At 50.7% G+C, this 20,080-nt stretch overlaps 6 protein-coding genes across 6 annotated transcripts; 3 read left to right on the top strand and 3 right to left on the bottom strand.

Moving 5' to 3' along the window:
- Positions 1 to 224: 224 nt before the first annotated feature.
- Positions 225 to 2,411, top strand: FOBCDRAFT_228046 (Tetratricopeptide repeat-domain-containing protein). The gene has a single exon (XM_059609759.1). The coding sequence runs from the start codon at positions 659 to 661 to the stop codon at positions 2,207 to 2,209; it is 1,551 nt and encodes a 516-aa protein (XP_059467599.1). The 5' UTR covers positions 225 to 658; the 3' UTR covers positions 2,210 to 2,411.
- Positions 2,412 to 2,713: 302 nt separating this feature from the next.
- FOBCDRAFT_228044 (uncharacterized protein) lies at positions 2,714 to 3,077 on the bottom strand. Its single transcript, XM_059609758.1, has one exon. The coding sequence runs from the start codon at positions 3,051 to 3,053 to the stop codon at positions 2,832 to 2,834; it is 222 nt and encodes a 73-aa protein (XP_059465420.1). The 5' UTR covers positions 3,054 to 3,077; the 3' UTR covers positions 2,714 to 2,831.
- A 9,118-nt stretch (positions 3,078 to 12,195) lies between these two features.
- Positions 12,196 to 13,929, top strand: FOBCDRAFT_296163 (uncharacterized protein; the record flags this gene model as incomplete). The annotated part of the gene is made up of 5 exons (XM_059611881.1): positions 12,196 to 12,257; positions 12,306 to 12,346; positions 13,114 to 13,652; positions 13,691 to 13,735; positions 13,786 to 13,929. 5 exons carry the CDS (start codon positions 12,196 to 12,198, stop codon positions 13,927 to 13,929), a joined length of 831 nt encoding a protein of 276 aa, XP_059467598.1.
- Positions 13,930 to 14,420: 491 nt separating this feature from the next.
- On the bottom strand, positions 14,421 to 14,911 carry FOBCDRAFT_186565 (uncharacterized protein; the record flags this gene model as incomplete). The annotated part of the gene is made up of 1 exon (XM_054705954.2): positions 14,421 to 14,911. Exon 1 carries the CDS (start codon positions 14,814 to 14,816, stop codon positions 14,421 to 14,423), a length of 396 nt encoding a protein of 131 aa, XP_054561929.2. The 5' UTR covers positions 14,817 to 14,911.
- On the bottom strand, positions 14,885 to 15,130 carry FOBCDRAFT_118968 (uncharacterized protein; the record flags this gene model as incomplete). Its single annotated transcript, XM_059607739.1, has 2 exons — positions 14,885 to 14,988; positions 15,040 to 15,130. Coding segments are annotated over 2 exons (195 nt in total), but the record flags the coding sequence as incomplete, so codon positions are not given.
- Positions 15,131 to 17,351: 2,221 nt separating this feature from the next.
- Positions 17,352 to 18,812, top strand: FOBCDRAFT_262725 (uncharacterized protein; the record flags this gene model as incomplete). Its single annotated transcript, XM_054705953.2, has 1 exon — positions 17,352 to 18,812. The coding sequence occupies one exon, from the start codon at positions 17,352 to 17,354 to the stop codon at positions 18,633 to 18,635; it is 1,284 nt and encodes a 427-aa protein (XP_054561928.1). The 3' UTR covers positions 18,636 to 18,812.
- Positions 18,813 to 20,080: the final 1,268 nt, after the last annotated feature.

Raw genomic sequence — 20,080 nt, 5'->3', positions numbered from 1 at the left:
CGCATTGACGTAGAATCACGTGAGCGGCCGGAGTGAGCAAATTGGTCTTTGCATTCGCACTCAAGATTCGACCTATGCTGAAGAAAGTTCGTTGATCGATCTTAATTGAGTCAACATCAGGATGTTACCGCATTCAGCATATGAGCAGCGAGAGGTCATCAACAGCCACTTCCGCGACAACACTGTCATCCACCAGGGAAACGTCCAAGGAAATGTTTACCACAGCCTGCCCCACCCGCAGGCCCCTGCCGAAGTCGTCCGCGTCATCCCCTATCCCCGCAACGAGGATTTGGTCCATCGACCGGGTCCCATCGACAGGCTAGACGAGCTTTTACCGCAATCGGCAGGATCGCGCAGCGCTGCCCTCTGGGGCTTAGGGGGATCGGGGTAAGGTCCCCAGTTTTGGAACGCTACGATGTTGCGAGAGGGCTAACGGAGGGACGAACTAAGCAAGACACAGATCGCGCTAGACTACGCGTACCGACGATGCGATGCCGACGACAAATGCTGTGTCTTCTGGGTGCACGCCGACAATGAAGCGACTTTCACATCCGATTATAAGACGATCGGGAAGAAGCTCGGGGTTGACGAGCGGCTTGACGGGTCGGACCTGCTAGATGCGGTATGCAGCGCAATTGAAGCTCGATCGAAATGGGTCATGGTCGTCGACAACGCTGACGACCTGAGGCTGTTCGGAGTGGACCAACAAGCAAAAGATGAAGAGATGAACGATACTCTATACAAATATGTCCCTCGCGGATCGCAGGGGACGGTACTATGGACGAGTCGAGACGCGCATATTGTCGGCACGCTTGTTGGATCGCCTCGCGGTATTGCAGTGCATTCTATGACGATGGATGAAGCGACGACGCTTCTCGCGAGGACAAGGGGTGATTCGTCGACGGTGGAGAGGGGATTGAGGGACGCAGGAGTAGGCGCTTTATTGGAAGAGCTACAATGCCTACCGTTGGCAATCTCGCAAGCTGGCGCCTATATGCGGCGTATGTCAATGACGTCCGAGCAATACTTAGGTTTCCTTAGGCAAGGCAAGATCCGATGGGATATGCTAAAGGTTAGCGACGCTGACCGACATCGACGACCGGAGGTGTCGAACAGTGTGCTCGAGACGTGGAGGATCTTGACGAAGCGGATCCGAGCAGAAAGCGAGATATCGTACCGGATGTTGCATGTGGTTGCATATGTTGACAGTCAAGATATACCGTACGAGTTGATAGCGGCAGTTGCTGATCGATGTGACAATGACAAGGAGGACTCAGTGAAACAGGCCACGGAGCTTGAGGTTCTGGAAGCCATCACGCGACTGAAAGAGTTTTCTTTCCTTAGCCTGCGTCAGACAGAGCAAGGCGAACGAAGGTATGAGATGCACAAGCTCGTGCAAGAGGCCTTGCGATATGGGCTGAGAGTATGTGGCACAATTGAGACGATCCTGGGTGAGGCGCTGAGTATCGAGAATGAGTCAGAAAACAGTGAAGCATACTATGCTAGCACAGCTCTGCAGATCGTAGATGGCCTTTTCCCACCATCAGAACCGAGTTCATGGGCACGATGCGAGCAGTACGTGAAACATGCTATACGAGTGGGGGAGTGGGCGGAGGTGAGCAGGATGGAGGTTAAGACAGCGACTCTGCTTCAGAGAGTATCGTATTTTCTGTATGATCGAGGGCGGTGGAGAGAGAGGGAACCAGTGGATAATCGTGCATGGGTTCTCCGATGGAAGGTGCTTGGCGAGAAGCATCCCGATACGATCAGGAGCATGGCGGACCTCGCGGCGACGTACCATGCGCAGGGCCGACATGACGAGGACGAAGAGATCGCGGTCAAAGTACTAGAACTCCGACGAGAGGTGCTTGGGGAGAAGCATCTGGATACGATCAGGAGCATGGCAGCTCTCGCAACGACGTACCATGAGCAGGGTCGATATGTCGAGGCCGAAGGCATTGATCAAGAAGTACTGGATCTCCGATGGAAGGTGCTTGGGGAGAAGCATCCGGATACGATCAGGAGCCTGGCGGACCTCGCGACGACGTACCATGCTCAGGGGCGATATGATGAGGCCCTTCAGCTTCATCAAACCGCCTTGGACTTTCGCCGTCATGTGCTTGGAGAAAACCATCCGGATACGATGCAGAGCGTGGCATACCTCGCCGCCACACGCGAGGCGTTACAACAGTTACCGTCGCTTGTATAGCCAGTCCAGTCTTTGGCGGTCACGCAAGTCTACGAATCTGAGGGAGAAGGAAAGCTGCACGGGAAGCTCGGGCGCTTTTGCAAATGGAGATCCCACAAGAGTAAGGGCTTTGGTTGATCTCTGTTTCTATTTAATGGTCTACATCTGCCGTGGCGTATACCGAACTAGCTGCGATAATAATCAACAAGTATTTTGTGTGTTCGTGAACATGGTGCATATGTATAATCGTTGGGTAAACAGAGCTTCTAGTCAGAAATAGACACCGAAATGAATGAAGTTGGTCGTCAGACGGGGCGGTTGATGCCCGAGTTTCCAGGCATTTTTGTGCTGTTAGTGCTGAGGGAGGGCTGATTTGATTTGATTTGATTTGATTATATCCTACTCGGTTGTAATCGTCTAAACGATTATGCCCGGATAACGGGGTCCGGCGAACAGCCGAAGTCTCACGGATCAGTATTGTTCCGCGATGCTGTTCCACTTTTCTCTCTCTTACCACTATCTACATTTGCTGGCAGGCCCATGTACGCAGTGGTTTAATGCTGATGGAACCTTGATTCGAGGCTCTCTCGGGTTGTGAAGCCCTCTCTTTCGCGGCCGCATACCTACAGTCTCCCCCCAATGCTCAGCTTTGTCTATTCAGGTCTCGATCCTGAAATTGCCCAAGGATCTGAGTCAGTTCGATGAACTTGATTGCCTTGGCGGCTGCTTTGCGCTCGTTCAGTAACTTCCGGAGATTGTTGCGTCCTCGGAGTCGTCCTAGTTCCTGGTCCCGGAGTTGGTGGTGCTGGTGGCAGCGCAGGAGGACGTGTGCTACCGTTTGTCGATCTGATCCGCTGCGGATCATCCGCAGGGGTATCTGTTACTGGAGATGCCTGGAACCTTTCGGTTGTAGAGGAAATCCTTAAAGTCTATCTTCTCTGTCCGAAGCTGCGTGAGAAGTGCGCTGTGCTTCTTGCTGAGCCCGTCATGCAAGTCCAAGACCTTGCGTGAGGGTTTGGGCGTGTGCCTGAAAGATGCTCGGCCATATTCAGTCTCTTTCCCACGACGTGATTGTCTCTTTGGGAGACCATGTCTTGATGGTCGATTGGAGTGGGTATAGCTGCTGCGTTTCTGCTGCTTTTGGTCCCGTGAGGTCGCCTTCTCTCCAACCTGTTGCTTCCTTTGCCGCTCGATCCGCTTCTTCGTTACCTTGGATCCCAATGTGCGCTGGGACCCATCTGATCTCGGTGTTTAGACCTTGTAATTGGAGTTCGTCGCTCTGTTTTGCGATGCTTCTGAGCAGGCATGCCCCCGACTTACCCTTGGGCTTTGCGGTCGATCGGATGGCGGCCTGGTTGTCGGTGTAAATCAAGACCTTGCTTCTACTGTTGCCTCTGGACCTGTCTTCCTGTGCGATCTGGAGGGCCAGACTAATGCCTTGGAGTTCACCGGCGTAGACGGTGGAAGTCGTGTCGTCTCCCATGTAAGCACTCTTTGTTTCTTGGGTGGTGGTGCAGACTGCGGCAGCACCGATATGACCACCGTTGCCGCTACCGTCTGTGTAGATGTGTACGGCGTCCGGCTCGTCTTGTATGATCTGTTCGTGTTTGATTTGCGCCTCCTCTGTGTTTGTTTCGATGAACGTCTGTGGCCCCTGCCACCATGGAGGTACAATGCAAGGCATGATGTGCTCTTGTCTCCGGATATCCGGCCCTTGGCGGTCTCTGATGGCTTGTTCGATAGCTCGTCTCGGGCTTTTCTTCTTGTTTCTTCTCGCCTCCTCTTCTGTATGTCGGCGTTCAGCTGGGCCGACCCTTCCCAGAGTGTCGACGTTATGCTTGGAGATCTGCTGTTCGACTGGCAGAAGGTATGTTTCCACGTCAAGGGCAGGTCAGCGCTGACCTCAATTCAAGTATCAAGTCAAGTATTTCAAGTAAGTCAAGTAAGTTGACGGCTCTATATATTTCAAGTAAGTAAGTTCATAATGCCTCAAACTTGATTTACTTGATTTACTTGAAATACTGTATTTTATGGGTTTTCCTGTGCGACGGTCCTGGGAGTGACGAGGCCCTTTGAGGTTCGTCGGGCCCAAGGTGTAGGGTAATGAATTTGATGTGGTCCGGAATGTGACCCCGAGCTGATTGCACCAATGATAATCAAGGGACACGGTAGGGGTGTCGCGGATTTATTGTTTTGTTCGCCCGCGTGTTCGAGACGTGTCGCAGCTGACTCAGAACCCAAGTCTGTATGAGAAGCATCCACGATCCGCGGTTCGCCAATGATCCGCTATGACAGCACAACAGCAGTCGCTAGAAACGCTCCTGGGCATTAGCAGTCAGCGCAAATCACTGAAACAGCAGCTTGACGCTGCGTCCATCAAGGCTGAATCTGGGAGAACGACTCTTGCTGACCTCCCAACGGTTCAGATCGGCTGCAAGAGGTATATACCAGAGGAGTATATTGCCAACAAGAATCGCAAAGGCCGGCGGAGCTGGATTCAAGCCTACGGATTCTTCCTCACGGAAGTCAGCCCTGATTTGCGGACGTTGCAGACCTACTGGGCTTGCTCGAAATGTGATGAACGCGGGAAGAGCTCGTTGTTCGTCGCGACAAACACCACGTCGCCAATTGAACATCTCCGAAGGTATATGACATGCGTATGAGTCCGACATTTATTCCTTTTCAGCGCCTTACTGGATATAGGTCACATATGATCACTGAGGCGGACGGCAATGCGTACGAAGATTCGTCTCGCGCTGACAGTCAGCCCCCTTCGAAACGGCGATGCCTGGAGCTTCCTACTGCAAGATCCAATGTTAATAAAGCGAAGGAGCTGACGGTCGGCTGGATCGTTACTGCCAATCTTCCTTTCACGGCGCCGTCGAATACGTACTTACGACGAATGCTCGACTTACACGATGCGTCATTGGCGAAAGAGGTGCCGTGGAGCCGGCAGTCGGTGCGTGATACCATGCGGAAATTATTCGAGGTGAAGAAGGGAGCAATATCGTGTCAATTGGAGAAGGCTGTCACAAAGATTAGCTTTAGCTTTGACATGTGGACTTCTCCAAACCGGTACGCTTTCCTTGGCCTCCACGCTCACTATCTCGACGCCTCCTATCAAGTCCAATCGCGACTTCTTGCCCTGCGCCGTGTGTGGGAGCTCATTCCGGAGATAACCAAGCAACGACAATATATGACATCTTCGGCGAGTACGGGATACGAGATCGGATTGGCGCGGGTGTCTGCGATAATGTCTCGTCCAATGACACATGCTTGGCGAGCCTCTATCGTCAACTTTCTCCTGCGCTGGCCGAGGAGGATATTAGAAACAATCGAACACGGTGCTTTGGGCATATTGTCAACCTTGCAGCTCGAGCGTTCCTCTGGGGGGAAGATCCTGACTCGTTTGAGCGAGAAGCCTTCACCGAGGCGGCTTTCCAAGTTGAAGAGCGGGAGCTTCGACTTTGGCGGAAACGGGGAGCAGTGGGCAAGCTGCATAACATCGTCCGGTTCGTCAGGGCTTCTCCGCAACGGCGAGAGTTGATGAAATCTCTGGCTTGCAGCCAGCGCGATGAAGACGATTATCACCTCTTTGAGGAGGACCGAGCTGCCATCGATCTCGAACTGATGCAGAACAATGAAACCAGATGGAATTCGACGTTTATGATGATCCAGCGTGCAATTCGAAAACGAGAGCAGATTGACCATTTCATCACATATCTCGACACGAAGGCAGCAGAGCCCCGACAACGGGTGCCTGTCCAAGATCATCTTTCACAGCAGGACTGCCTTCTCTTGGCGGAGATACAGAGTCTACTAAAACCACTCTACGAGATCACCATGAGGTGCCAGGGCTGGGCTAAAGAAGGCCGTTACGGCGCCTTGTGGGAAGTGATGATCGGAATGGAATATTTGCTCTTCTTCGAGGAGCAAAAGCTGATATTCTCGCCCCCGGATGGCACTGCTGATGAACTACAGATTGCCAGAGCCTCGGCAACCACGAGTACAGCTTTCCAGTTCATGTTCGTTCTTCTTATGTCTATTTTACTAAGATTTTCGCAGAATGTAGTCCTCCACGAGCTGACCAGGGTCGCGGACGCGAGAAACACTTGCCACAGCACACTCGAGACGAATATACCGGTGCATTCTCGCAAGCTGAGAGTCTTGATGATGACCACCGACGATGCATACAAATCTCTATCAATAACTGTTGGTCAAAACTTGACGAGTATTACAGTCTACTTGGCCAATGTTGTTGGATTACGCAGGGATGCTGAGTGCAGTTAACAATTGATTGTTATTATTGTTGTTATTAACTCCTTGCAGTCGAAGGGCCTTTGAGGCCTTATATCTTCGACTGATTCAATCTAGGACTTGAGTCCTAGAGTCCTAGATGACAGTCCTACGATTTGAGTTTTAGGACATCAAACTTTAACTTTAATCTTGAACCTTAATCCTGAAGTTGAGGGGGAACCATCAATTCTTCCAACAGCCAATCGCCACTTTACCCGGCTGCCGTTATTCTACACCCGCGCTGGAACGTGTCTTGGCTTGAGGCTAACTGGACTAGCCACGAGCAACTAGTGTGGCTACGGGATGCTAAGAACAGCGTCCGGGAATTCTTTGAACAACAGTATCCCCGTAAGGAGCAGTCTGAGGCAGCGAGAACCATGATAGGAAAAGCGATGCGGCAAGACGAGCCCAGCCAATTCGACCAGTAGATGCAGAGCTACGATCGGTACATGATGAAGGAAGAAGATGAGCTTGGAGTTTATATGAGGCAAGGGCCAGTCCGGCGAGAGAACTTGAACCCCATTCTATGGTGGAAGGAATACCAAGAAGAATATCCACGTTTGAGCAAGTTTGCCCTCGACATCCTGGCAATTCCTGCTATGTCTGTCGATCCTGAGCGGACGTTTAGTGTCACAAAGTTGACAATAAGCTCGCAAAGGCACAGCTTAAGCCCCGAGACCATAGAGGAAATACAGTGCCTACGGAATTGGCTAGGCCATCAAGCGATCACTGTGGGCGAGGTCGTCAGCTTTGGTGGGGACCTGATGGGCTGGGATGGAGGGGAGGCGTGAGAGTACCAATAGCTTCATCCTGGCCTCAGATCAGCGCTTTCAATTCAAGTATATCAATTCAATTCAAGTTAAGTAAGTTCACGGACGATTTTATTTCAAGTAATCAAGTTACACCCCCGAACTTGACTTACTTGAATTGAAGTCAGCGCTGGGGCAGGTATCGATGTTGCTTTGTACGCTCCACTAATCACCCTAGAAGCTCTGGCCTGTAGGCTTTGAAGCTTGCTCAATGTTCGCTCTGTGTATGGCTTATCCCTGGTTCTCCAGTTTGCATTCGACCAGGCAGAACAGGCGTACATCATCTGCGGCACAGCCACTCCTTTGTATATCTTCCTCATCTCTCTCATTGTCACTCCCCAAGTCGAACCACTGAGGCTGCTAAGGGCGTTGACTGTCTTGGTGACCTTGCGTTGTATTTCATCTATGTGCTGTTTCCAGGTGAGGGTGGAGACCATGATGAGACCCAGGTATCTGCATGTTTTCTTTGGTTCGATCGTGCCCCATCTTGTTTGCAGAGGCTCCTCGACGTCTATTCTTGTTCTCGTCCGTGTGAAGTGAGTAAGCTGGAATTTGTCTGGCACGAAGATAGACGCATGAGTGGCCGCCCACTGCTCTGCGATATGGAGTGCCTCTTGGAGCTTCTTGCATGTCTCTTTCGTGGAGTCTGCCCAGGTAAGTATAGCCACGTCACCTATAAAGCCGGTTGTGGCCGTGTCGTCTAACTCTCCGCACTTTTCGATTAGATCTGCATTGCAGAAGAGGTAGAGGATCGGTGACAGATTCGATCCTTGTGGCTCTCCTGTCTCTAATTCGTAGGGTTCAGATGTGAAGCCATCAATTGATAGCGTTGTGAATCTTGGGCGCAGGAAGCTTCCGATCCACTTGACTGTTCTTTCATCTATCTTTCTCTTCCGCAGATTGTGTAGTAGGCGTGCATGTGAAATGTTGTCAAACGCCCCTGATACATCCAGAAGCAGTAGACTTGCCACTTTGCCTGACCCGGTGTTCCAGGCGTCATATATCTTGTCGATGATAAGGTGGAGGGCGTGCTCAGTGGATCGCAGCTTTCTTCCACCCATATGGGTATCAGGCAGCAGGTTATGAGTCTCGGCGAGATAACTCAGCCTCTTTGCTATGACCGCTTCCATGATCTTTCCTGTAGTGTTTAATAGAGCGATCGGCCTGTAGGCCTTTGGTACGGTATAATTGTCTTTCCCTGGCTTCCTGAGGACCACCGTTGTCGATTGTCGAAAGTGTTCCGGATAGTAGCCAAGGGTGAGGGACTGATTGGAGATCTTGGTGAGATGGTGCTTGATCCAGGGAGAGGCGATTTGGAGTGCTTTGTTCGTGATGCCGTCCGGTCCTGGAGCCTTGAGCGGGGCTGCCTCATCAATGGCCTCCTCTATTTCCCTCGTTGTTATCGGTGGCATGGCTGTGGGAGCAGGGTAGTTGGCATTCTCTATGTCTTCGAGATCAGTGTCAGGTGGCACCGGAAAGAAGGTCTTTCTGAGAAGCTCTGCTTTTTCGCTAGGGGTTATTGCTTGCTGCTTTGTAGCTGGGTTGACTAGCGCGGGTGTCACGTTCAGTGTTTGACTGTGTCTGTTTCGGGCCCATTTTGCTAACCGCCAGAGGGTTGCCGGGGATTGGGCAGCTTCTTCTACCTTCTCCCGATGATTCTGTCTGAGTGCTTTCTTGATAACTCTACCTTTGTCATTTCGCGCCGCACGGTATGCTTCCCATGTCTCGTCGGTACGATACAGGCTGTGTCGCCGACGGAGTCGTTTTGATTCTGCCAAGGCTGCAGCGCATTCTTCGTTCCACCCTGGCTTCCATCTCGGTGACGGAGCCGTCTTCGGTACTGCTTCATCGACAGCTGCCGTTATGGCTGCCATTACTTCTTCCACATGTCTGTCCAAAGCTGTCTTTATTCTTGATCTTCGTTGCGGCGGAAGCTCCCGTTGCAGCACGCGAGTGAATGTCTTTTCGTCTAACGCTTTCCAATTTCGCCGGGGCTTAGCTATCATTTTAATAGTGTTTAGGTCTAATGAGGTGGTGATAGGTAGGTGGTCAGAGTCATGGTCCATGTCTGTTTCGATTTCGCACTGAATCAGTCTGTCCATAAGGCCAGCCGTCGTGAGGCAAAGGTCTATGGTCGTTCTTCCGCCACGCTCTTCATATGTGATAGTGCCTGGAGCAAGGTTGCTCGTGAGACAGTAGTCTTCCACGATTGTAGTGAGCTCAGCAGCATCAGGGTCTGCTCGCTGGACCCGATCACCTCCCCATAGCTCGTGGTGGAGGTTGAAGTCGCCAACAATGATTTGTTCATGATGGGACGATCGTTCTATGGCCAGCTCCAGGAGTGGAAGCGTGCTTCCTCTCTCGGTTGCAGTTTTTATTGGGTTATAGACGTTGTGTATCACAATCTGTTGCTCTTCTTCTGTTCCGAGTACTAGGTTCAGCGAGCAGAGATCTCTGCTTACCTCTCTAAAGTGCCACCTGGAGTGATCGAGCCTCTCATTGATAAAAAGGCAGACCCTAGCTGGGAAGTTTCGATCCTTGTCTGGGTAGCATAGGTGAAACTGGTCTTTGGCTGGATGGCGAGTTGTTGTGTCAAATGGGTTCTTTCATGGCTCCTGGATGGCGAGGATGTCGTATCGCCCTATATCGGGATCTCGCAAGAGCGTGGCCATGACTGTGTCCTCTGGTTTTCTTACGTTGTACTGTAATATTTTAAGAGTGTTTCCTATTAACATTCTTGATCGTCAACCTCCATTTGCTGGCTGTGCTGTGTGATCTGTCTGTTGGCGTCCAGTGTTTCCAATACTCTCCTGGAAGGAGCTAATGTTCGTCTAGGTCGCTGGCTCCCTATATTCACGACGATCTCGTTTCTGGGATCATCGGGTGTTATCTGGCTGCAATTCGCTCTCTTCTGTTGCTTCTTCGTCGGCGATCTACTCCGGGACGAGTTGGCGTCTCGTGGCCGGCCTGGTTCCAAGGTAGGCTGGCGATCGGCTTTGATTCATTTTGCCGATCCCTTGTTTCAGTTCCGGTCGTGGTCCTGGCGACAAAGCTTTCTTGTTCTAAGTGGTACCTGGGTCTCGATTTAGAGGCTGCTTTGGCCTTGTTCACCTCCTGTTTCCTGGTAGGGCATTGGTTGTTCCAGGCTTCGTACGGGCCGTTGCAGGCCGCGCATTTTCGCGGGGCGTCCCTGTTGCTCTTGGTTGGGCAATCCCGGGTGGCATGATCTTGCGCGCAGTAGCCTCATGTTATTGTTGCTTTGCACTGGGTTCCTATGTGGCCGTATTTGTGACACTGGAAGCATTGTCTCACACGGCACTGTCTGTCATAGAGCTCGCATTGGAACACCTCGCCTTGCCAGATGAGGCCCTCATCGATGACTTTATTTGCGTCTTCTGGTCTCGTGAACTCAACCACGACCGAAGATGCTGATTTGGTAGACGAAGATCTCGTCAGCCAGCCTATGTACTTGATCTCTGCATTTGGGGTAAAGGGCTTGTGTCGCAGGCCGGACATGGTCTCAATGATCCTCAGGAACAACAGCCCTTAGTAGTCAAGCTGGGTGATTTAAAGTAAAACCTGTGGGATGGAATACCCCACACAGAATAACAATCAATCAACACATTTGCTGCTGCTCAACATATTTTACTTTAATCCTTTAAGCACGCTCAGTGCGACAGCTTGTTATCCTGAAGTATCCCATCTCTGATGAGTTCAAAATTGTCCATGTTCATCGAACTAGTGCGTATGCCATGTACCAAGACACCGTACGTCGGAATGCGTACTGTGGCGCCGTTTCCGATCCTTTGTTCCCAGTCTTCTGCAAACTGTCCTGCAATATTGGTTCTAGCTGGGCCGGGTCGTGTTGAACAGGCACTGGGTGTCACGTGCAAGCAGGGATACTTTAAGATTACAACCGAAATGGTAAAACCTCTGAGGGGCAGAATTGAACAGAACACAAGATGAATATATCAATCTGGATCAATGGGCCAAATACACGTAATGTCTGACAGGTCGCTGATTGGTTGGAACTCTCTGGGCCAGGGTTATGTGTTAGACGCGACAGAGGGTTAGGGTTCAAGACAGCCAAGATGTTCCTACCATTTGGAACAGCAAGCCAACGCTACGTCAAGGCGCAGAATCGTCATTCACCCAGTCCGGCTCAGTAGGGTCGACGTATGATAGAGGATTACGTACAACTGAACGAGGAGCCCAGGATCACTAAAATGGCTGAAGGAAGCGCTCATAGAGCAAAATAGCAAGCAGCAGGAGACGACCCAAAAAAGTCTATCCCAAGCCCTTTGCCATGGCTTACATCGCGTTGACTGCAACCTTGTTAGTGGTTTAGCCGGTGAGATACAGCAAATCAGGGCAGTGCGGCGATCTGGTCCTGATCGGAGGACGTTGCAAACCTCTCTTGGGCTTGCGTCGACCACTTCACCCTGACGTTCACTTCCCGATCGGGGGTAGATTGCAGATGGTTCACATGCTACACTCGGCTTCATCCGAAAGTTCAAAAGCTCGTGTTTCCCCGGGTAACATGTCTTTCCGCTACTGTTAATTTTGTTGAGACAGTATGGCTAAGGTGGTCCGATCTGCTGGTGGCTAGGATGTGGATACTATGTAAGGAGCTGTGCTCCTCTCAGACACATGTAACTTAGAACTAACAACAACACAATCAACCCTTTTACTTCAACAAATTTAAAGATCACAACGTGCAGTTTCATCACCTGTCGGTGAATGAGCCTTGTTTTGAGACCAAAGTCCATTCATCCAAACCAATCCGCGTCCGAGACTGCCGACATGGACTATAGTTTGCTCTCTACGCCTCCATCGTGTTGCGCCAATTTTGCTCTTTTTCCTGTACGGGCCCCTCTAATTCTTGGGCGGCCAGTGCCCGTCATGCCCTGCCGTGAGGATGAAAACGGCGCTGATTCCAGAATACAGATTGGGACAGGCAACCCGTCGATCACCGCCGAGCTCGCATAGGTGCAGCGATATCTCCAGTCTAGTGGGCTAAAGCACACAATGCATAGCACTGGTACCATGCTCGGTGAGTCTTGCTGATTGCGTGCTCTGGGGATGGAAACCACCACGATCTCGGTTCCCATCGGATCCGTCATGACGGTGGGCTGACAAACCGTCCCACACACTCTCGTTGGTCGAACCAACGACAACAGTTTTCTGATTGCCTTGGGTGCGGTTAAAAATGCAGTGAAGTTTTTCACCTCCGCGATGGTAGCGCAAGACCCCTGTTCAACAGTACTCTCGGGATGACCGGGATCATGTGGGGCGAGGTACGTAGCGGAACTTTTCGCCATTCGATGGGAGAGTTTATGCGTGATCGCATGATGGCATACGGTTTACCTATGAGTTTAGGTTACTGGCGAGGTTGCCCTCGTTCCAATTCTATATGACAAGGTTCCCACGCCAATTCTGATGGTGTGAACGAGGCAATGAGGTGAGGTCATGACGGTAAATTGACGTGACCCCAGGAAGCGCTCCTCCTTCATACATACCCCGCATCACCGCTTAGCTTTGAGCAACATCAACATGTAACGCATGGCGTCTGTTACGAAAATGGTGCAGAATTACGAGGGCCTTATTTGCTCATTTTAACCGTTCTTCCCCACGGAGGTGAAGCTCGGTTCTAACTTCCGCTCATTGCTCGTATGCATGCTTTTCTTACAGTGCTGCCACTGAACGCCTGCAAAATGATTGCAAACGCGCATACAATCCACACAGCGGTTGCCACCATTCCAGCCGTCGTCCGTATGTCCGAGATATAACTGTGAACTTGAAACACTCAATTCTAATCAGAGTTAGCCATCTCAACTACTTGCCAAGTCGTCGGTCGTAACGGCATGCGTGCTCTCTGGATCGTCTTCGGGATTACCGGTATGGTCATCGCGTCCGCTGTCTTCGCTCTACGGTCCTCTACCATTGTCATGTCTCGCCGATTATACCATGTTATTACTACTTTGATTACCATTATTTCCGCTCTTTCTTACTTCGCCATGGCATCAGGCCATGCTGCGGCCTTCATCTGCCAAACGATCAGAGAAGACCATAAGCATGTACCCAATATACTTCGCCATGTTTGCCGTGAGGTATTCTGGGCTCGTTTTGTTGATTCGAGCCTGACAATCCCTCTTTTGTTACTGGAGCTCTGTCTTCTCGCTGGGGTTGATGGCGCTCACACCTTAATGGCTATTGTGGCTGTTCTTGTTATGGTCTTGTCAGGGCTCTTTGCGGCCTTCGGCTGTGACAATACCGCGCAGACATGGGGGTGGTTCGCGATCGCATGCTTTTCTTATCTGTTTGTCATCTGGCATGTTGCAGTTCATGGTTCTCAAACGGTGGACGCCAAGGGTGCCAAGGTCACCAAGCTTTTTAGTTCCATGGCCACCTTCATTCTGATTCTCTGGACGATTTACCTAATGTAGGTCCTCCATTTCTAGTTTATAACTGGCTGATTTGACCTGTCATTAGTGTTTGGGGTATCTCAGACGGCGCAAAAAATATATCTGTGGACTCGGCAATTATCGCCTACGCCGTCCTAGATGTATTGACGAAACCAGTTTTTGGGGCTTGGCTCCTCATAGCCCATCATCAGATTCCGGAGATCAATTTTGAAGTGGGAGGGTATTGGTCAGAGGGTTTGAGTTCCGAGCGAATAATTCGAATTAGCGATAATGAAGAGGCTCCCCTTCGGCAACCTTCTCCTTTGCCTATTCAGCCAATTCGCCAGCAGCCTCGTCATCAGGAGCCATCGACTTAAGGGCCTCGATGCCAGAACCCTTCGACACCGCTTCTTCATTACCAGCAGCCTCAACACTAGGAACCTCCTTGCCAGGAGTCTTGGACTTGGGGGCCTCGGACTTGAGAATCTCGCCTTCGGGAATCTCCGACTTGGGGGATTATCCTGAGGGGCACACTTGGTACATTCTTGCTCGTCGACCTTGGAAGTGATGTCTTCGGGCTTCTGCTCCATCACGTCCTTAGGCTGCTTTTGCCAAGCCTTCGGATTTTTCCTCTTCAGGTTGGACTTCTTTGGCGACATTTTCCGCCTTGGAAGTTTCGTCCTTTGCCTCCTCAAGGCGAACGTTTTTGAGCTTGTCCTGCGTCTAGGCTGCCTCCTTGTTGTCTGTGGGCCCACCGCGGCCCTCGAGCCTGATACTAGTGCCCTTCTGGTTCTCGGCCTTGACTTCGGCCACCTGGTCCTTGGCTTCCTCGACCTGCTTGGGAGTTTCCAGCGTCTCGTCCGACTTGCCTCCGAGACCCAGGCCGCCAATTATGTCGCCAACGGTGGGTTTGTCTGTGTCATCGACAACATAAGCAGTGTTTCCGACAGCACCAGTATCACCATTAACGATATCCTTTAGGCTGCTAAGACCCCGGCCGCCAGGCGGCTTCTTGGCTGGCTGAGTCGCGTATTTGCCATCTTCCTCATCGTGCAAGCTGGGTTCTGCCGGTTGCTCCTCTTGCTTCTCTTCGCCCTGTTTCTCCTGCCCTAATAGCATGGTCTTGCCTAGGGCATCACCGGTAGAGCTGATAACATAACCCGCACTGCTGACAGTGTTGCCTACGGGTCAGTGTCTGCAATCTTGCCTACGATGTTACCAAAACCATCTAGGGTGTCTCCGGCCTCATTCACTACACCAGCAGCGCTCCGGAGAACTGACTGAAGGTTAACTGCAATAGGGGTGATAAGCGCCAAGCTCGGGTATGGGACTGTGAACGCACTAAGATTCTGTTGCTCACGGGAAGTAGTGTCTGTTGTCGTGTCTTTGGCCTGGGCTTCGGGGATGGAAATATGGTCCTTAGTTTCCGACATTCTTTTAATTGTTTTAGGATCAGGGTATTGTTGTGTTGTCAGAGGATTTTGAGGGTATCTTTGTGATAATTTTAAATTGCTACCGTCTCTGTTACCGCTGCGTAGGTTGGCCAGGAATGGTATGAATTGATACTTGCGTCTGAACCGCAACCACCACCACATGGCCAACTCACATTATACGGACCACGGGTATCTTCAAAACGAGTTTTTTGGGCTCTTTAACTTCAATTGGAGTCGCAACGTCCAGTATAAACACCACCGTTTTTAACGATACTACTGCACCGCACCTGTTATTGGATGAGTCCTGCAATAGAAACATACCATAATGGAGGATCTAACGGCGGGATGGTGTGGCAAGAGCAGAAAAATGACGTATCAAGAGGCTCTCGGCGTCGGCCAAGTTTCCAACGTTAGAAAACAGGCTGGCGGGATGAAGGAGGATACCTCGAGACGATTTCTAGAATTGGGGTTTAGATCGAGACCATGACTGGCCTAAGCTTTCGAGATGCTTGCGTGGACTTCACGCGTAGCCTCAGCCAAGCGACTTTTCCACCTGCCAACGTGAGAACCTAGCGTACGCGGAGGGTTTCTCCATAAGGATTATTATTCCGAAGCGCCATTTTCACTCATGCGTGCTTGGCTTACATGAAACCGTCGACATATTTAACGTTGTGGGCGCTATAAGGCGTATCCTCCCGGGCGGAATAAATCCGTTCATTCATTCATTCAAATAGATAGTCTCCTACAGGCCCGTTTCTAAGTTACAAAATCGAAATATGATTGCGGCACATTAACACAGTTCATTGAGAAGAGAATCATATGAACCGTAATATTATCAATAAAAGTGTTGAGCTCAGCCTAGACTATAGTAGCCTTCTATTTTGACTCGGACGGGCTTGCGTGTTCATTGACTAAATGATCGGTAAATGTAACTTCGTCAAGGTCACTGTATTGTTTCGAGCCCCATAGACAAGCCAAATATTCTCCAGTGAAGAAACAAGATATCAGCGGATACTCATTTTGACTGTCCGCCAATTATCGTAAGCGATTACGGAAGGCTAGTGAGGTAGAGTACATAGTTTGACCGAATCGCGGCTCATCCTCATGCACCCGAACGCTATCCGGATCAGGAGGCATGGCCGGCCGTTACCTCCCTTCGCCATTGAAATCCTCCCTTTCAATGTCTAGTGTGTATCAAAAGAATGAGCGTGGGCAGACGCCAGTGCTAAAGATACTCCCAGGGGTAAAGAAGTGGCGAATGAAAGCGTTTTGCTTGGCCTGTGATGTGTAGGGCTGCTGGAGTCCAGGAGACGGTGGTAGCTACCGGCCATTGGTGACTCGGAATTACGTTGCTTCTCGTTTTTGAGCCGCCTGCGTAGTTGCTTCACAAGCAGCTTTTTTGTGCCGGCCCCTTCCGGACTGGTTTGGTGGTTATGAGGGGCTTCCCTTCTTTACCCCTTTAAAACCTGTTCAGGGGGTTGCACGTCATGCGCGGCCCCTGATTGGCTAGTTGCATTGGAGTCGAAGAGATCAAGGCGGGGCCTTCGGGGGCTGAATAATTAATTCAACGTCCCCCAACGTTTCTCCTTGGCATTTCCGCTGTGGAAGCACTAAGTCAGGTCCAGTCGTGTGGCAAGCCCAAGCTATTGATTATCTAACCTAATCAAGCTTCGTATTCAGTGTGTGGTGGTCACTAAGTTACCCGTAGCTTAGCTATTCACCGGTGTGGCATTTGTATTGAATGAATCCCTTTTGATGCCGAACGAATATCATCTGACCAGCGCAATTTAGACTCCAGCCCGTGGCGCAAAATGTGAAATGACCTATTCTCTCGGCCAATAGAAACGAGCGCAACCATGCTAATGCTGAGACATTTGGACTGTCCTATTTGTCGAACACTTGTTCTTTATCGTTGTATCGCGAATGGAAATAGCGCATGACTGCCTAGCAAGAGGTGGCTGCTACTAATTTAACAGATTATATTAAATATAGAGTTAATTGCTGGTATTTCAATAGTGAATTGGATGGCGGTGAGATCATAGTGGCGGGGATGTGGCTTTTTTGTATCAAACTGCGGCCAAGGTCCCAACCAGCCTACCAGGTTGATATAAACCTGCTTCTATGGCGGAAGGGTTACAAGTTTTTCTACTGCCTCTGTACTTGAACTCTACTGTCTTTCATATTTGGATTACTATCGCTGTCTCTAGTTACTCCCTGCATTATGTTGTACAAACCTTTTGCCTTGGTAGGGCTCCTCCTCCCGAGCCTAGGCCTCGCAGATACCTTCGACGCATGCTCCACTTCTGAGATCACCACATGCAACTGCCCAACCACTCCGGTCAAGAGATTCCAGTCCCGAGACTTCACCTTCCCCGAGCATCTCTTCCCTCGCACGGCCAATTCCTGCTCCGGTGATACACCTCCTTGCTGCGTGGAGAAGGGCCCTGGACCAGTGCAGGTCTCACCTTCTACCAGCAAAACGAACCTTCAATGCGGCTCCAAGTTTGGTGACGATCAGCTGGATGTCACAGACGGCGTCGCTTACACGATCGAGGACTGTCCTGCATCGGGGCCATACTCTGGGGAGAAGTGTCTGCACATAGCGATCACCACTGTTGCCGCGGCTACTATTTCAGACATACATCTCCAAGTCGACGACGACCCCATCACGCTGAACACTAAGCTTGGCAAATGGCCCTTCAACAGTTACTGCACACTCAGCCCTACCGAGTGTTGGGTTCCTTTTGATGCCATTATCGCCACATTTGAGAACCCATCTGTGTCCTCGCTGTGTGACACGGCCGTCTACGTTGCTGTTGGCATCAGCGTTTCCAGCAAACGCTGTGCCTCTGGTGCAACCTGTTTTAACCAAGGCACTGCCATTGGCTCTGGCAACTGGTTCATGTACTTTACACTGGACCTCGAGTGCCCTGAGATTTGCCTGCGCAAGTGCTGCTGTTCCGCCCTCCCGCCACCTCCCCCGGAGACCAAGTCCTGTTCCATTGGCACTGCCTTTGGCTATGGCGACGGATCCAAGAACCTGAATGGAGACCCCGTCGGTCCTGCTTTGGGTGGTAGTGGCTGCAACCGTTGGGGCTCGTACTTTACTCCCAGCAAGGCTACGTTGACTGCAGGCATCAGTGGTTCATTGATTGTCGGCGCCGGCCAAAACGACATCTCTAAGGGCACCAAGGCAGGAAGCTGGTCAGCCAGCCTGTCCGGATCTCAGGTAAACGTCCAATACAACCTGTATGATGATGATACCAACGGACACTTTGATCTCGCCGAGGTACATGTGTATGCTTCGTGCTCGGCGCCGACGAAGTGCGCACCCGGTGATTACACGTATGTATTCCCTTCGGGCACTCTAACAGGAAGCTCGGATGCCACATACAGCACCTCCATCCAAGTTGATGGTACCTGCTCATCGTACTATCTTATCTTGCACGCCAAGGTCAATGAGGTATTCCCGAAGAGTGCCACTTGTCCCGAGGAGGCGACGTAAACGAATTGGGACAAGACACGAGCTGGCTATAGCACTTACGGTATATAAGTTAGTTTCCGGCTCGTCTTTGCATACTGTGATTACGCATCGCAAAGGGCCCCGTTCAGGCAGAATGAGCATGGGTTAAGGTCAGAGGCATTAGTTTTTATCAGATACGGAGAGGTGGTGTGTAATAAGATAATATACAATACCCTCCTAGATATTAACTAACTCTTCGCTTTAATTGTTTCACATCTAATAGTGACCCGCATAAGTAGTATTCAAAGGCTACATGGTTTGTGGTTACCATCCAGGACCACCTAATGGATAACCAAAATTTCGCTCCGCCCACATAAAATCCAAATTTTCATGCGTGCACAAAACACCAGGTCATCAATTAAAAAGCGAAGCTTTGGAGAAAAACTCTATAAAATTGATCAAATTTTACTCTCTGCGTGGTTTTTTTAACCTCCCGACTGCTGCGTGTGCGCTGGCAGTGCTTTGTTACGACCATAAAGTCATCACTTTCGTCCTCTGACCTGACACCCACCTCTCTTTCTACCTCCTTTGAGCCAAGAAGAACTTCTCCAGCCGTTAGAGCCTCCGCCACAGCCATGAATCGTCGGTTCGGGTTTGGTACCGCGTTTCTTTTCTTCCCTCGCTGCACCTGGGCCATCTGCTCCTCGAGGCCAGTAATCCGCGCATTCTGAACGGCCACCTTCATTTCTAAAGCTTCCAACCCCTTTGTGATCTTACTGTACTTCTGCCTAGTCGGGCGACTGCGGTGTTTGGCCAAATCCCTCACCTGGCGGCTCGTTTTCGGCGTATCATCTGAGTGCAACTGAGGAGGGCTCGGCGTCTTGAACCGTTCCACCACTTTTTCTTTGGCCGGTTGAATTTCAGGATGTGTTAGAGCCTTATGACGATTTATTGGCCAATTTCCAGTAAATATCCAGCCGGATAAGATAATCTGCTTCCTCATGCCCGCCTCTCTGGTTTTCGCGTATGCCCGAATAAAGTTGACTTTGTCGACCAGCGCAGAATCGGTCAAACTAGCCAGCTTTTGGAGTTCTTTCCGATACGCACCTTTGATGACTTTAAAAATTCCATTGTCTAACGGTTGTAAACCATGGGAACAATGTGCTGGTAGGTAACAGCAGTAGACGTTGTTCAGAAAGCACGTAGCCATCCACTCATCCTGAATGCTCGTCAGCGATCTTATAGCGGGAGACTTTGCGGTGAAAACCCCGAAACATTCAGCTGCGCAGGGCTTCCGTGACCGTCAAGGATAATGAGTCTCGCATCTGATGCATCACGAGGCTCTGTGTGAGGTAGATAGACGTCTTTCAACCACTCGAGAGCTATATGGTTGTCGGTCCAGCCGTTCGGGGATGTGATGTAGTGCCAGTCCGCTATCAATTCGAATTCGTTCAGAAACCACTGTTTCTGCAGCTCTTTCCCTTTAA

The sequence above is a fragment of the Fusarium oxysporum genome, chromosome VII, assembly GCF_013085055.1.
Source record: "Fusarium oxysporum Fo47 chromosome VII, complete sequence".
Classification (NCBI taxonomy): domain Eukaryota; kingdom Fungi; phylum Ascomycota; class Sordariomycetes; order Hypocreales; family Nectriaceae; genus Fusarium; species Fusarium oxysporum.
The sequence above is the reverse complement of the archived record's forward strand: the minus strand, read 5'-3'. Positions and strand labels throughout refer to the sequence as shown.